At 32.8% G+C, this 15,611-nt stretch overlaps 1 protein-coding gene across 5 annotated transcripts in view; it reads left to right on the top strand.

The window, feature by feature from the left end:
* Nucleotides 1-15,611, top strand: part of LOC137657808 (uncharacterized) — a 334,329-nt gene that overhangs the window by 294,117 nt on the left and 24,601 nt on the right. For 4 of the 5 annotated variants that reach the window (XM_068392364.1, XM_068392336.1, XM_068392373.1 and 1 more), the window contains 5 exons: nucleotides 6,200-6,416; nucleotides 8,920-9,156; nucleotides 9,491-9,844; nucleotides 14,101-14,272; nucleotides 14,894-15,008. In XM_068392364.1, the coding sequence (XP_068248465.1) occupies nucleotides 6,200-6,416; nucleotides 8,920-9,156; nucleotides 9,491-9,844; nucleotides 14,101-14,272; nucleotides 14,894-15,008 (1,095 nt within the window). The remainder of the gene's footprint in view (nucleotides 1-6,199; nucleotides 6,417-8,919; nucleotides 9,157-9,490; nucleotides 9,845-14,100; nucleotides 14,273-14,893; nucleotides 15,009-15,611) is intronic. The other variant, XM_068392345.1, reaches the window with a different exon arrangement.

Raw genomic sequence — 15,611 nt, 5'->3', positions numbered from 1 at the left:
GTACAAGAGAAGTAATGAACAATTAGAATATAATATTTTAAGAACAGTAACAACATTGAAATAGATCTTTCATATGTAAACTATAAAAAGAGACTTGTGTCAGCTTGTTCAACATAAAAACATTCGCTGCAAGTTTGAACTTTTGTTCATCTATGCTTATTAGCGTCTCAGTTATTCAATTATCACCGTAAGTTTTTATAGTAAATTGACGACCTGAATAACTAGCTTTATTTGGCGTATTCATACCATTCGTATAAAAAGGACTATTTTGAACATTTCTCTCAAAACGTTGATTAAACTTTGTGAGTCCCGAATGTGGATCATGTGTTGGTAACCGACAGCAAGTCATGAAGGGGTTGAGATATAATCATCTTAAGAATGTTTCTCGTATACTAACAACATTAAAACACGCATGTGGGTCTGTTGTCTGGATCAGGCAATTTGTCGGAACACCTGTTCCTCGACAATTACTGCAGCTGTAACCCTTAGGAAAATTGCAGGTGTATCGTTAGCATTAAAACAATTTTGCCAAAAGCGGGGTTATTACTCTCTTGTAGGGTTTTTGATGGAAGATGTTATTTTAAAGTTTTTTTATTTAATATGCATTCCATTTCCCTTAATGGTCACAAGTCATTTAATTTCTCTGTGGTTCAGCTTTTACAGCTAATGAAACAAAATGTTTCAGATTTATATTTTTCTAAGTATTTGACACAAATATATATATATATATATATATATATATATATATATATATATATATATATATATATATATATATATTGTTCAAATTTATTTTTTTATGTTAACTTACATATACCGGCATATATTCCCAAAATCAACTTGATCACCTCAAGGAAAAATGCGATGGACCGCGTTCGTTACATGTAAAAGAACTTGAACAATTATGTAGTTACCAGTTTCCACCGCAGTTTATTGGTTTTAAGTCATAACTCACCGAATTTACTAGGTTTTCAACGAAGTTACTTGAATTGATTTTAAGTAAATTTTGGATTTCATCATTGTACAACTGGACAACGGTTAGCTTCATGATCACTATGGTGACATATAATGACTTATACTGTATATTCTTTAGCTTTTTCTATTGTGAACTTCATAAAAGATGAAATGTGACTTTAAAATATATTTTCTAAAATATAATCAGAATAATAAAATGGTGTTTTATTATTATTATTATTATTATTATTATTATTTGCTAAGCTACAACCCTAGTTGGAAAAGCAGGATGCTATAAGCCCAGGGGCTCCAACAGGGAAAATAGCCCAGTGAGGAAAGGAAACGAAGAAAAATAAAATAATTTTAAAAAGAGCAACATTAAAATAAATATATTATTTATATTTATGCTGTATTATAAAGATCTTGTGCAAGGAGAATAAAGATCCATATTTTATATTTCTTTTGTTTTTTATAAGAGAAATTACCAAGTAATTATTTTTAACTAGTTTTTCTCTCCGTCTTCCGTGGTAAAATATTCCTTATATCATACTAACTTGATTATTTAATATCATTGGTTTAGTACATGTCTTCGAATATATATATATATATATATATATATATATATATATATATATATATATATATATATATATATATATATTTGAAAGTGCTTCTGTATTTGTGTACGTGTTCAATTAAAATCGACCTGAGTTCTCTTTTCACCTCTATCTATCAGTGACATCTCTGTAATTTAGGAAATTCCAATTATTCCGAGGAATCTTTAAAGACCAAACCCCACAATTGGCCTTGGTTACTACCAGGCTCTCGTGACGTTATCCCGTTTTCTCCAGGACCACCTATTGTTGTATGGTTTCTGATATGTATAAGGTGTACTCTTTCTGACTACTCTACTCCCATAGTTGTTCGAGTGCACTTAGACAAGCAGTCACTCCGTGGAAGAACGTGTCAAGTGGAGTGTATTATCTACCTTGGTAAAAAAAAAAAATTAATATAATCATATGGATAGCAGCTCGAGTTTGCAGCTTCATCAGAGAGTTAATCACAATAATCGTAGGCTGAGAAAGTGAAAGCTAGACCTCTTATTTCGATTTTGCCAAGGCTTTTGTTAAAGTAATTAAATATTAGACTAAGTAGTCCACTTCAAGAAGAAAAAATTAGAGGATTTGGATCGATAAGATCCTTTTTATGCGATTCATTTTAAATCGACCGTTTCAGGCATCGTGTAATAAAACTCGTATCTAAACCAATCCAAGTTTTGTACAAAGAACAGTTTTTGGTCCTGTTCATATTGTTAGTGATATAGTAATACAGATAACGATCTGTAAAACTTCTCATATCTCTTTTGGCTAACTGTTACCCTGTCTTAATGATATCGGTTTCAATGCACAGTTAAGAGATTAAAAAGTTGTTGGAGTCGAGAAGCTCCTCGCTGTAGGTTTCAAAGATTAAATTATGCGAACCCATGGTTGCTCAGTAAGCTCCCGTTTGACATCAGTACTTAACTCTACATACTCGAAGAATGATTACTAAAAGCAAATCTCTGGATTCATGCAACTCGCCGAAGCTTTTTTTGTTTAGAGCTGGACGACAAAAAGGTTAAAATCTTTTCAAAGCAAAGCAGAATAATCGTGGTGGGTAAAAAAAAAAGATAAACTACGACAAGCAACCTTAAAAAGGGGTTGAAAATGAAGGGATTCACCACCAGTACAATATGCTTTTATCAATATCTTAATCTGGACTGGGAGGCCATTTCATTAAAGTAGAATATCGGTGAGTATTCGTTTTTGATGACCAAGGATGGTCAGTTCATACTAAGAATCACCTTTACATTAATAGAATGGTAGCAAACTGTCGAAGACTATCGTCTTTCATAATTAAGAAATTTTGAAATAATTGGTCAACATTTGCACGTATATCAATAGTAGTCTATTGCTTACAAATAACTACTGTATAGTAGATAGAACGTTAGGACGTGGTTTGTAACTTCTCAAAAAAGGTTAAAATTTTTGATATTTTTATATCTTCCGTAGAGTCATATTTGAAGGCGACACTCCGCGTAAACATGAATGTTACATGATTCTATATATTTACGTAATGGAGTAGGCAATAGTTTCAAACTCATAAACGCATCGGGTAAAGCAATATAATATAGCCAATAAAATCCAACATATTTCCAGAACCACAAAATCTAATGTCTCAACTTTGCAAAAAATTGCTAAAGCATCATCACTTTCTTCTCTTTATCTCGGCCATGAACTAATGTATATATATATATATATATATATATATATATATATATATATATATATATATATATATATATATATATATATATATATCAGGGTATGTCAGGTCACATTAACGACCCGAACACGAAGCATAACAAAGTCAGTCTGACGTCTTGTAATATTTCCAAGGTTATTGTAGAGTGCTTTGTCATTTCCATTGGTGCTTACTTGCTTTGCAACGGATTTCCTGTCTTATTAATTCTTCATTTATTTACTTTTACACAATTAAGCTTGGAAGCATTTTTGTTATATTTTACGATTTTATCTTACAATCACTAAAATCGAAAAAAAAACAAATATTTTTGACAGTGAATGTGGAGTTTGACACAATAACTGTTGTTTATACAGTATGATATATTATGCGTATGATATTTAATATAAATCTATTGCGTTGTGTTCTATCTTGGTACACATAATCACGATTTCGGAACTGAATTTATTGACGGTTAAACATCAATTTCATTTCCATTTCTTGGGTTGGGTAGATTCATTATAATGGTGGAAATTTAATATATACAGTATAAACTATTGTACAAAAATGAGTCTGCGCGCACACACACACACACGGAGGGATTCAACCTTTCCCCCACCCCTCCCCCTTTCCTAACTACAACCCGCTGGTTCGGCAATTCCTGGGAGATTGTGGTTTCCCAGTGTACCTCTCTGGGTACCCCCTCCCACCTGAGTATGACCAAGCCCTCTCCCCCTGTGCGTTGCAGGAAAGAAAGATATTTCGGCATATATTAATATATATAGTCGCACTTGTTCGTTAGTATATGAGAGAGAGAGAGAGAGAGAGAGAGAGAGAGAGAGAGAGAGAGAGAGAGAGAGAGAGAGAGAGAGAGAGAGAGAGTGTGTTTACTAAGTGAAACGGCGGGAGAAAGAGGCACTTGCATTAAATACCATCGATTAGTCAGAAGATGGGAGAGAGAATGATGACGAGTGGCGAATTTTAATAAAGAGGGTTATTGGAGTTTGTTCTTCAGTTGAAGCATGTTATTTTTTAATTTTTATCTAACAAGTGACTTCATACACATGCACTCATATATATTAAGATTTATAAATTTATAGCATTAAAGTTAGTGGTTCATATTGAATCCGGAAATATTTAAAAATACCTTATTGTCTTTGAAAAACGTTCAAGATTACTTTCAACTGCTAGGGTCCATCTTTCTATCTCGTGTGTCAAAAATATGTTTCTTATTGTATAATATATATATATATATACATATATATATATATATATATGTATGTATATATATATGTATATATATATATATATATATATATATATATGTATATATATGTGTATATGTATATATACATATATATATATATACATATATACAATATATATATATATATACACACATGGTATACACATACATACATACATACAGTAGTACCTTGGTTTAGGAGTTTTTTTCTTCTGAGAGAAAACTCCTAAACTAAAACAATTTTTGCCATAAGAAAGAAAATAAAATTCATGCAATGTATTCCACATATCCCTAAGTACATATATACTATACACTCGTAAAAAAAACTGCAATGCTAATTATTGAGTAATTTATAACTCCTAATATTGGAATGGAATACAAATTATTTATTCACAGAATATTAACAGATTAACTTGTAATTTGCCTTTGAGGAAGATGCGAGGCGGATATGAGGGAGACGAGAGAAGGAGGAAATCAAGAGTTTTCTCACTTATACAGCTTTTACTATCAGTAAATAGAGTAATTAATTAATGCTTTCATGACACATGGACCCTAGGCCTTTTTTCACACACTACTTTTGATTTTGACTAAAGGTCAATCTAAAGGCAACTAATCTCTCATTTTCTTTAAAATGTTAAGCAAAGTGACATAGCATGGTTGATTAATTGATTCAATGTTCTCCCTGCCAAACCTTTAATTGGATGATGTTTTTCTACAAAATATTGCAGTTCCCCTTATTAACATATACCTAGTTTTACTTGGAACTTGAGGCTTGTCACTATACCTCCTCCCACTCCTCGGTTGAAATCTCCACAATCTCGTAATGCTGTACCTTATGCAGCTCCAATACTTTTTGTAATTGTTTTCTTTAATCGTATCACCTGCTAACTGCTTCTCGTCAATCCAGATAATCAGAAAATTTTCAATGTTAAGACCATGTTGCCATTGACTCCTCATGTATACACCCATTTTACAACGTCTAATGATTTGATATCTTTTTAATTCAGAATTGTAACTATACCAGTTGTGGATGTTGCAGTATGATTGTACAGTTTTGGCAGGTCAGCTGTACATGTACCTGGTTCATGTTTCTCTTTTTTTTTTTTTTTGAACCATCCTCATCTGTCTTTTTTTAATCATCTTGGGGCCATTGTCACAATCCTATTAACTTTACAACACAGCAGAAAATGTGTTTATGATGAACAATAACAATCACAACTCTTCAAAGAACCCTGTGTCACGACTATACAAAACAAGTTCCAGTGATGTGTCCACAAGGTAATGTTTCTATTAGCGCTACTGAGAGAGTGGAAGAGTCAAACTGAACAAGTAGAGATGGTTGTGCTAATGTGAAACAAAATTAAGTAAAAATCCCACTGCTCGGGTGATGTAAGGTCACTTTGTATCTAATTTATGCTCATTGTGAGAAGGCCTTGTTGGTACTTTTTCACTAAAAATCCCCATATGGTGCAAATTTTTTGCTAGTAGATTAATGTAATACTGTATTTGTAACCAAATTCCAATTTGTAGGCTCATATTCAGTTACTTGTGAACGGAGGTACTACTGTGTGCATGTCTATACCTGTTTGTGTGTGTATAACATGCACACACACACACACACACACACATATATATATATATATATATATATATATATATATATATATATAATATTTCCAATTATAGAAAGTAATATTTTCTCTTTACTTTTACCTACAGCATGAGGTGGTGTCCTTATCAGAAAAAGTGGTCCTAAGGGCTGAGGATGTCATTGGATGGATGCGAGCTGCTGGAGGTGTCAAATGGGACAAGGGACTTAGGGGTGTTTATGGTCCACCTTCTCAGGATCCAAATTCTCCAACAGATGCATTTTATACACCACCTATATCTGGGGCTCTCGACATTAAAGAAATCATGAGAGAAAAAAAGTTGATTGGTAAGAATTTCTAACTTCACTACTCTACTGTACTTGCTATTCAAAGCTTTTTATTTTCAGTTACTATATACTAAGATACTTATAAATATTTATTTTATCTGATATCAACTAAGTAATACATGTACTTGCATTTATATCAGCGTATTTTGAAACTTACTTTTAATTTTGGGTTTGTAAATGTTGGTTCGGTAATGCTTTGTTTATACAGTATAGAGTGGAACTTCAGGGGTCAAACTTTTTTCATCTTGATCATTATCTTGGTAGGTTAATTGAAAAAAAAAAATTTGAGGTCAAATAACAGTTGCGAAATGGTGGAACATATGGCCTTGACGAGTATCACCAGAGGCATAATGCTTCTTGGAAAAAGGAAGCTACTGTACTATAGAGTTCAGTGTAAGTATACTTAGTTGGCTTACCTGCAAAGCCTCTTTCATAAATGGGGTCTTAGAAGGTTCGTCGTAGTGAGAGGCCATAAAGAAAGTTGTTAGAACCATGATTGAGTTAAGAAAAGAGATAAGAAATTTAATGTCCGGTATTAGTGTGTGCTTGACTGATCTAGCCAAGCAGTATGGTAGGACCTAATCTTAGATATGCATCATAATGGAAAATGAAGAAGCCATTAAAGAAGCTAATGTAGCCAAAGGAGTGACTCCTTAGCAAAACAAAAAGGGAAGGCAATTGAAGAGACAAGTTTTTGCAGATTTGGATAAAGAAGAAACTGTTAGCAGATGATAGTATTGTAATACTAAGGTCATAATATACGATTAGGTGAAGCAGCAGCATAAAGACATTGTTGTAATCGTTCCTGGAATAAGTGCTGCTACAAGAAATGAAGGTTTCAAGGTCAGCCAAGGCTGATTCTAGAAATTGAAGAGACTGATGTATCGAGCGTAGGAAGGCGTAGGTTAGTTACCACTTTAAGTAAAGAAGCAGCCAATGAGTATTTTGGGCAATTCAAAGAGGTGGTTGAGGCTCAATTGTTTATTTCCCAACAATTTTTTTTATATTGATAAGACATTTTTGAAAAAAATGCCAAAGAAGACCTATTAAGGTTACCCAGAAGTAAAGCTCTTGCCAGAGCTTAACCCTATGAAAGATATGCTCAATTTGTTGCTGATGGGGAATGTAAGTGGCAACTTTGAGGTTAAGGCCCATACAGTACTTTTGTACCTTTCTGAAAATCCCTGTGTTCTCAAGAATAACAACAGAATGAAGAAAAAGTTGAAAATAATGTGGAGGGGCAGTAGTAAAGTCTGGGTAATTAAGCAATCTTTTACTGTGTTTGTTCTAGAGTTGTTTTGGCACTGTGATAAAATTCTAGCAGAAAATATAGTTATTGGTGGATTATATGCTGAAAAGTTCAGTTTTATGACTAGAGTTCTTGTACTCCAGTATAACCTTCTAATCCAGTTCATTGACCAGGAGTTGGTGAATCGAGGTCACCTATGATAAGGAGTTAACTCTCACAGAATTTTGGGAGACCTAGTTTAATCGTCTCCGCTGCATAAACATAGACAAAGTCTGGGGAAGTGACTTTTTGAACAATGAATTGTATGGTGGAGTTTGTGGCCAGAATCTGTACTAGAGAGGGCTTTAAAGGCTTTAAGTCTAAGCTTGTGGTCGAGAACAGGTTTTTATAGAGAAACAAGTTGGTTGGGCATCAGTGAAAATTAAATGGAGGAGTGGTGGAGGACAATTGCGTAAAAGATCACCACAGAGGAACTCCAAACCCTTCAGAAAGATCAGTAACAGAATCCAGCTGAAGAAATGAATGCAGAGGAGGAGGGATGGTCTAATTTTGTGATTAAAGAAATGTTTGTAAAATGACGTGGAATTCTAAATATTTGTTAATATTTTCACCTACAAAAAGCTGTATCAAGCTGTGTCATTGGTCATTTTAATGACAATGCAGTGCATGATTTTTAACACATTTGAAACATTGGCAGAAACAAACCTATTTAGACAGGTTTTTAGTACATCAGGACACATTTGTGACCTAATAATGGAAGGTGCCGCCCTTTCTAAACAACAGCACCAACTCCTTCCTGGCCATCTTCCACTTAGGTCATCAGTAATCCTTCTACAGGTAAAGTTAAATTTACATTTATTTCATCTCTTGTATTATTTTCATATATGATTGTGTGTTTTAAGTACTGTACTGTAATCTTCATGTCAAAAGGCTTAATAAAGAGTGGTTTTTGGAGTCTTGAATGGGTTGATTCAATTTACGTTACATCAATTCTTATGGGGAAAATTAAGTGTTCAAACAGCCATCTGGAATAAATTAAGTTTGACCTTTGAGGTTCCACCGTAGTTGTAGTTGTATTGTGTAAAAATACCAGTCAGTTGGAAATTAAGAAAAATATTTAAAAGCTATTTTTGGTTTATCATAAGTAAGAGTTTATAGTATAAGTAAGTGTTCTTGATTTATTTCTGAAACCTTTTGGAAACCACAGTCTTCCAATGATTTTACTATTTTATTTCAATTGTTGGTATTTTGCAGGTGATGTGATTGAACCAAATAGCCTTCACATTATTATACTAGGTTATGATAAATATTGTCGGATGAGAGCCCTTCTAAAGAGGTTGGAAGGTGTAGAGGAAGAGTACATGAAGAGTCGTATCGTTTTGGCATTGGGAGGATTTGTTGTTCCTTCAAGACGTACCTGGATGCTATTTTGTAGAGAAGTATTTGATTATCCAGAACTTGAAGGTCATGATCTTCTTTGTAATCACCTCTGTAAGTATTTTCACATTTTTGTATCTCGTGTAAAGACATTTGGTACATGTAGTCAGTCTTTGTGATATTGTATACAGCATTAGAAAATTTAGAAGAATGATTTTAGTATATTTTTAGTACACAACCGTGGTTGTTTCTGGTAGCCATTATCAATTCCAAAAGATTAATAAATTATTTTTTATAGTTTATTAGAAGGACTAAATGATATAACCAAAAAATTTCAAATCCAATAAAAAACCCTTTTGGCATTGGCATGTACAATTATAAACTGTCAGAAACACCATGTAGCTTTCCCTGTCTGACTACAGTACTTTTGACATGTACTGGCTCTTAGTACCTGAGGTACTGACTGACCAAGTCGTCCCACCTGCAGCGCCTAAGCTCCAAGGCCGACCGAGAAAGAAACGTAAGAAGCAGCAGGGTGATTCAGAATCAGAGTCTTCTGAAACCTCAGAAGATATTCGGCCCCGTCTCAAAGGGAAACCAGGCCTTACTGCCAAACCCAATGGTCTTCGAGTTTTGGACCGTAAGAACACTACTCGGTCGCATTTGACTAATGTGAAAACAGAATTCCAGACCCCTGCCTTAAACCGTCTCATTGAGGTGGATTTCATGTCAAAATTACACAAGTTCATGAAAGATCGTGGTACGCCTATCACCAGAGTTCCCCATATAGGTTACAGACAATGTAAGTATATTCAGGTCTTGTAGTTTTATTTCTTTTTGCTCAATATTGTACAGTAGTATTATCATTAAGTAGTTTAACCAGACCTCTTGAATTCTAACACAAACTCATCTGTTTTCATTAGCCTACCTGGAATTTATTCATACATTTAGAAAAAAAAAGGAGTCATATTTTTTGGCTTGTCTGCACTTTATAACAAAAGAGGATGTTGTACCATTGTCAACATTCATTCACAGACTAAATTGTACAGTCCATGTGAAGATGAATAGTTCTTGCGTTGTAGCTCAATAGGCTTCTTTTTATGATTATTAGTCGTACTAATATCATAGTGTGCACCTACTATTATCTACCAGTATCATTAAATCCTTTGAGCAGGGTTCTTAGTGTGAAATAATTAGGTCAGCAATGAGATTTTTATTTATCTTTTAGTTTGATGCCGTGATTTTAGCTTTATAGTAGTGTATCTGCATTATTAATTTCTAGTGTGTTAACCCATGGTAGGGTCATAAGTGACCAAGGAAATAAGGTCAGCATTTAGATGTAGAAATAAATAGAAGGGATATTGGTGGTTGTGGTATTATTTTTCATCATTAATCCCCAGGGTCTAATTCTATGAGCAAAGTTCTTTGTGTTTAACAATTTAATAAACAATTCATTATGAATTTTGTAATGTATTTCAATTGAGAATTTAAATGTTTTGGCTAAAACATGATAGAATATAGTGAACTGAAATTTAGTTAATGGGGGAAAATATTTTAAAAGTACTTGGCTATCAGGGAGTGAATACAGAACAGCGTACTAAGTATACTGCCAAAAGGAAAACATGATAAATTAACCTCATGCTTTAGGCAAGGCTTAAACTTCATTCATTATGAAACTATGTTTAACTACATGAATCCATTTAAATGTGTATTGACTGTGTCTTACATGTTTTTCACCAGGAAACCATCCAAACCTCATGTTCCTAGCATATCTTAATATCGTTAACACATATGATCAGTTACACTAAACGATCTTTAATTAACATGAATAAGTCTGTTTGCATACAAGGTCTTGGATAGGTTACTGGTGGTTTCATATAAAATATGAAATCATTAATAATTCTTTACCTCTATAAAAAAAATCCTGTCTTGAAATTATCTAGATACTGTATAGTATCTCCATCATATAAGTAATACACTAAATAGATCAGAAAATATATAAAATCAACTTGCTGCTGCAGAAAAAAGCATATGTGGCAACACTGAAAACTTTTGATTGATGTACAAACAGCATGGAATTCTAATTTGATAAAAGAATGTCTAGGGCATGACTTAGTAAACCTGAATGGTAGTGGTGATAGACAAAATATTGTGCAATGAAAGAATTATTATAAATATTGGCCATATCCAATGGAAAGACCTTGGAGAGGCTAGTAGATTTATGTGCCTCTAGAAAATTAGCAATCTTTCAAGTATGAATAATGAATCTGGTAAGGGTATTTTTTAAGTTTTCCAGGTCAAGCTAAATAACTTTCTTGAAGATTTTTCATATGAAAATTGTGCCATGATTTACAAGTGGTGTCACCATTCTGCAGATCACACATTACCGGTGATAAGAAAAAAAGTAGTTTTAGAGTAATTGCCATTAAGAATTGGGGATAAAGTTATAAAACATTTTGATAGATTGAGATCTAATTCTAATTGGTTAAGAAAGAATTGAGAAAATGTTGAACTCTGTAGAGATACACTTTAGGTTTTAATAAAAAATATTTTTGTTTATTTTAAAATTGAGTTGTACCTCATTTATATTCAGGTTTTCATTAATAATAACTTTATTGGGAAGTAAAGTGAAAACTTAAAAATATATTATGGGGTATTCTATTATAAAATATTAGTAAAGTCCATTGGTTTTGAACAGTTGAGAAAATCCTGAAAGAAATGATAGTATAAAATTTTTTCTATTCATGTTTGTGTAAGTTTTATATTATTGTAGTTTATATTTTGTATTAGCTATCTACAACATATATCGTTGGGGTGCAAACCTGGTGGCCCTTGGGTTGAAGAGTATTGTGCCTTTGGCTCATTTTTTAAACCATATTTTTGCCTTTCTATCCAACCTCTTAATTTTTACTTTAGATTTATAGTTTTGTAGAGAAAAAGCAAGGTTTTCCCCCAGTTGCATCACATTGTTGAATGGCCTTCCCAGCCACAGTTCTGGGTTATATGGCCCAAATTCATAAAACCAAAATGAAATAATTTCATTGTAAAGATATGTAGGCCTTTTTTAGCTTAGAATAAGTAAAAAAAAAATTTCTTTATGCAAACCTGTAACGTTGTCCCATTTTAGTTACCACGAAAGGTTCCCAGTCAGTGACAGGTGAACAGTGCATGTACATTATAACATCAAATAATTCTTATCTGTCAACCCAGTTATCTGTCAGCAAGGTTGCTGATGGATGAAAAATATTTTTTGATAGAAATTTATACAGTATTAATAGTATTTGCATATACTGTAATGTTATAGAGCCAATTCTTAATTTAGGTGGGATTAAAATGAGATTAGTGCACCTGAAGGGCACAAAAGACAAGAGCTGCAAATAATGTGTGTAGAACTAAGGGAATTTTGTAGAGGGGGGAGTTGATAATTGTTCTATTTGCCCAGAATTCTTCAGCCAAAGAGATTATTTGCTCTGCTGCTAAAATAAACCCAAAAATCATGTCTCTAGCCTCTTTTAATGAAATTTTACATAAGTAAAAGGCAGCAATTGTAACAACTTCTCCAAGATCCACCTGGTGGAACATTATGGACATCCAGGTTTTTTTTTTAAACTTTGATGAAGTCTGTTGAACTAAATTTTGAGGATTGGTTTACATTCGAGATAATTTTCCACTCCTCTCACTTTCATTGACTTTCATAGTCCTGAGCCAACACACACCACACACCCAGATTGCCAGGAGCCTATCTCTGGGCGGGGGAACTTGAGGCTATATCTTGTGATGATTTTCATAGTTTTCATCTGGTTAAAATACTTAGTTGGGCCTTAATTTAAGGTTCTTAGTTCTTCAAAAAAGCTAGCTAAAAGCTCTAATCAGACAAATAATTATTTTTTTCACTGAATATTGTCTTCTCAAAAAAGAATCTAGCAAAAAGTAGGCAAACAGAATCCCAGCCTGCAAAGTATGTTAATCTGACGAAAGCTTGCAGTCATGGACATACTTCAATGATACAAATATCAAAAGGAAGACAATATGCATGAAGAAAAAAGACATTTCCTTTGCTCAAAATGGGCCTTTGCTAAACTTGGAAAAGTACATGACTGGCTCCATATAATTTTTGAAGTCTAATAGTTAATTTGGCTCCTTGTTGATACTGTCATTTTAGGTCTTTGGAAGCATAAAGTATATCCTTTTAGGACATGAAACTTTCATTGATGATCATTGTCTGATCACAGTAATTCTGCTGTAGTGGGAGTAGTGGGGTGGTTTTGAATAATATGCTCACCATTACAACTGTCATCCAGGTTACCCATGAAGATAGTTGCAGTATTTCTGAGCCTTTGTTGAAGGATAGTTTCGATGTTATTAATGTCTTTTATTGAAAAGGGAAATATTCAAGATAATTATGCCATATATAGAAAGAAATGTCTGAATGAATTGATTCCAGAATTTTTATGTTATTGTCATCACCTCAAGATTAAAATTTTAGTTGAATACTGAATAGTTAATTGAATATATATTTTTTTGCCAGTATAATGAGAGGTTTCCACAATCGGTACGGAATTTTAGGCTGCATGCTTTTATTATTTATATTACATTGTGACCATTCATCTAATATGAACTAAAAACAATTTATGATATAAGTGTTCTAGGGTATCATATAGCAAATTCATTTCAATCTGATCCTTATAGGGAATTTAACACTTTATGGTATTCAAATGATTGTAAGAAATTTGTCTTAAAATGTAAATGTCAAAATGTCACTTTTTATTATGACTGTCAATGAACTGTTTAATTTTAACAGTTTTAATACTATTTGAGTATACAATATATGCTGATCTATGTTTTTCGTCATATGATCAACAAAATATGTAAAAGGCAGGTTTATATAAATATAAATTAATTTTATTAGTTTTTAAGTACTGGGCTTACTGAGTTATAAATTTTCACAACATTTTTGCACAGTATTATGAAGTTTAATTTCACATTCAATATTGAAATTATAACTTTGAAGAAATGGTGTTATAGACTCCAAGATTACTCATACTTTTCTTTTTGCAGTGAATGTGTTTGAATTATTTACAAAAGTGCAGCAGCTGGGTGGATTTGAAGCAGTTGGAGAAAAAAAGATGTGGAAGAATTTATATGATGAAATGAGTGGCATTTCTCCAGCAACCAGTTCTCAACAGGCCGGACAATCAAATGCTGCCATTATGAAAAGACATTATGAAAGGTATTGTATTTGATGTCTTAATAAAGTTTATTTGAAAATGGGCGAAAGGAGGAAGTGTGTGTTGCCTTGTAAGAATTTATGCTGATCATAACAATGTATATTGGAGGATTTTTAAACATACAGTATTTATGCATGGAAATAAAATCTCATACTATAAATATAGGTTTACTCCCAATAGCTATTTATTTGATGTAATATTTTCATTTTCATCACTTTTATTGTCCAAAGATGAGGGAAATAGTCTTGTAAAATTTAGTAATTTATCTGTCCATGTGATGCAATGTTTCTATTTGGGTTCATTATTTCTAAGAAAACCTCTTGGTTTGAAAGAATTTCAGTTGTCATTTTCATGACCTCAGGTTCTGTCTCGGTCCAAAGATTGATGGGACCATAAACTTTTTCAGTCTATAGTAATCTAGGATTTTCTTTATTAGACATTAAAGTGTTCAGGAAAAAAATATCTATGAATTATTATGTCTAATGTTTTTGGCAAACTTTTCAACTTGTACAGGTATAAGAAGTGTAGTTTATGCTGAATTGTGAAATGTATCTTTATTGATGTACAGTTATTGTTATAGGGTGCTTTGAATTAGGAATTTATATTGGAACTTTGTACAACAGATTGTTGTTGCCGTATGAGAAGTTCTTGTTACAAGAGCAGAAAAAACTCTATATCGGAAATCGACCAAATAAAGTCAAGTCAGAACCAGGAGAACCTTCTGTGTCAATTTTACAGGTAAGTTTTATGTACATTTTTCATCAGATAGTTACATTTTATGTATGGTAGCTCAGATTGGTCATAATTTTCCTGACATGTTGATAATGCAGCTTTGATTTGGAGGTTTATAATCATTTCTTGACATGACTTTACACCCTATCATTCCATCATAAGAAACCATGTACATAGTGTTGACATTGATGTATTTTGGAATAGTCATTTAGTCAAGTTTTTATGAAAATGTTAGTAACCATGGCTTTAAATATTTTTGTAGAATACAGTAAATCAGTATGTTCTAGGGCATCATAATTTTCATTATATTCTCATTGCTAGTTCATGATTTCATTCATCTTGTTCATGTGTATGAAGCATTTTGTATGATCACTAATGCACTAGCTTGTGGTTTGAAGTTTTTGTAGACAGTGTTACCTCGGAAATTGATTATAATTCATTCCAAAACCGTATTTGAACACCAATTTAACTCTCCCTAGACGATTGAATGGAAGTAGCAATAATTGGTTCCCTACCCAAGGATGCTCCTATTTTAGGCTATTTGTTCCTACACAAGTTCAAACCATAGTCTTTTACTATAGGAGAACGATAACAGTGAAGATGGGACAA

Source organism: Palaemon carinicauda, chromosome 1, assembly GCF_036898095.1.
Source record: "Palaemon carinicauda isolate YSFRI2023 chromosome 1, ASM3689809v2, whole genome shotgun sequence".
NCBI classification, from domain to species: domain Eukaryota; kingdom Metazoa; phylum Arthropoda; class Malacostraca; order Decapoda; family Palaemonidae; genus Palaemon; species Palaemon carinicauda.
Note: the sequence above shows the minus strand (reverse complement) of the source record. Positions and strands in the feature narration are given on the sequence as shown.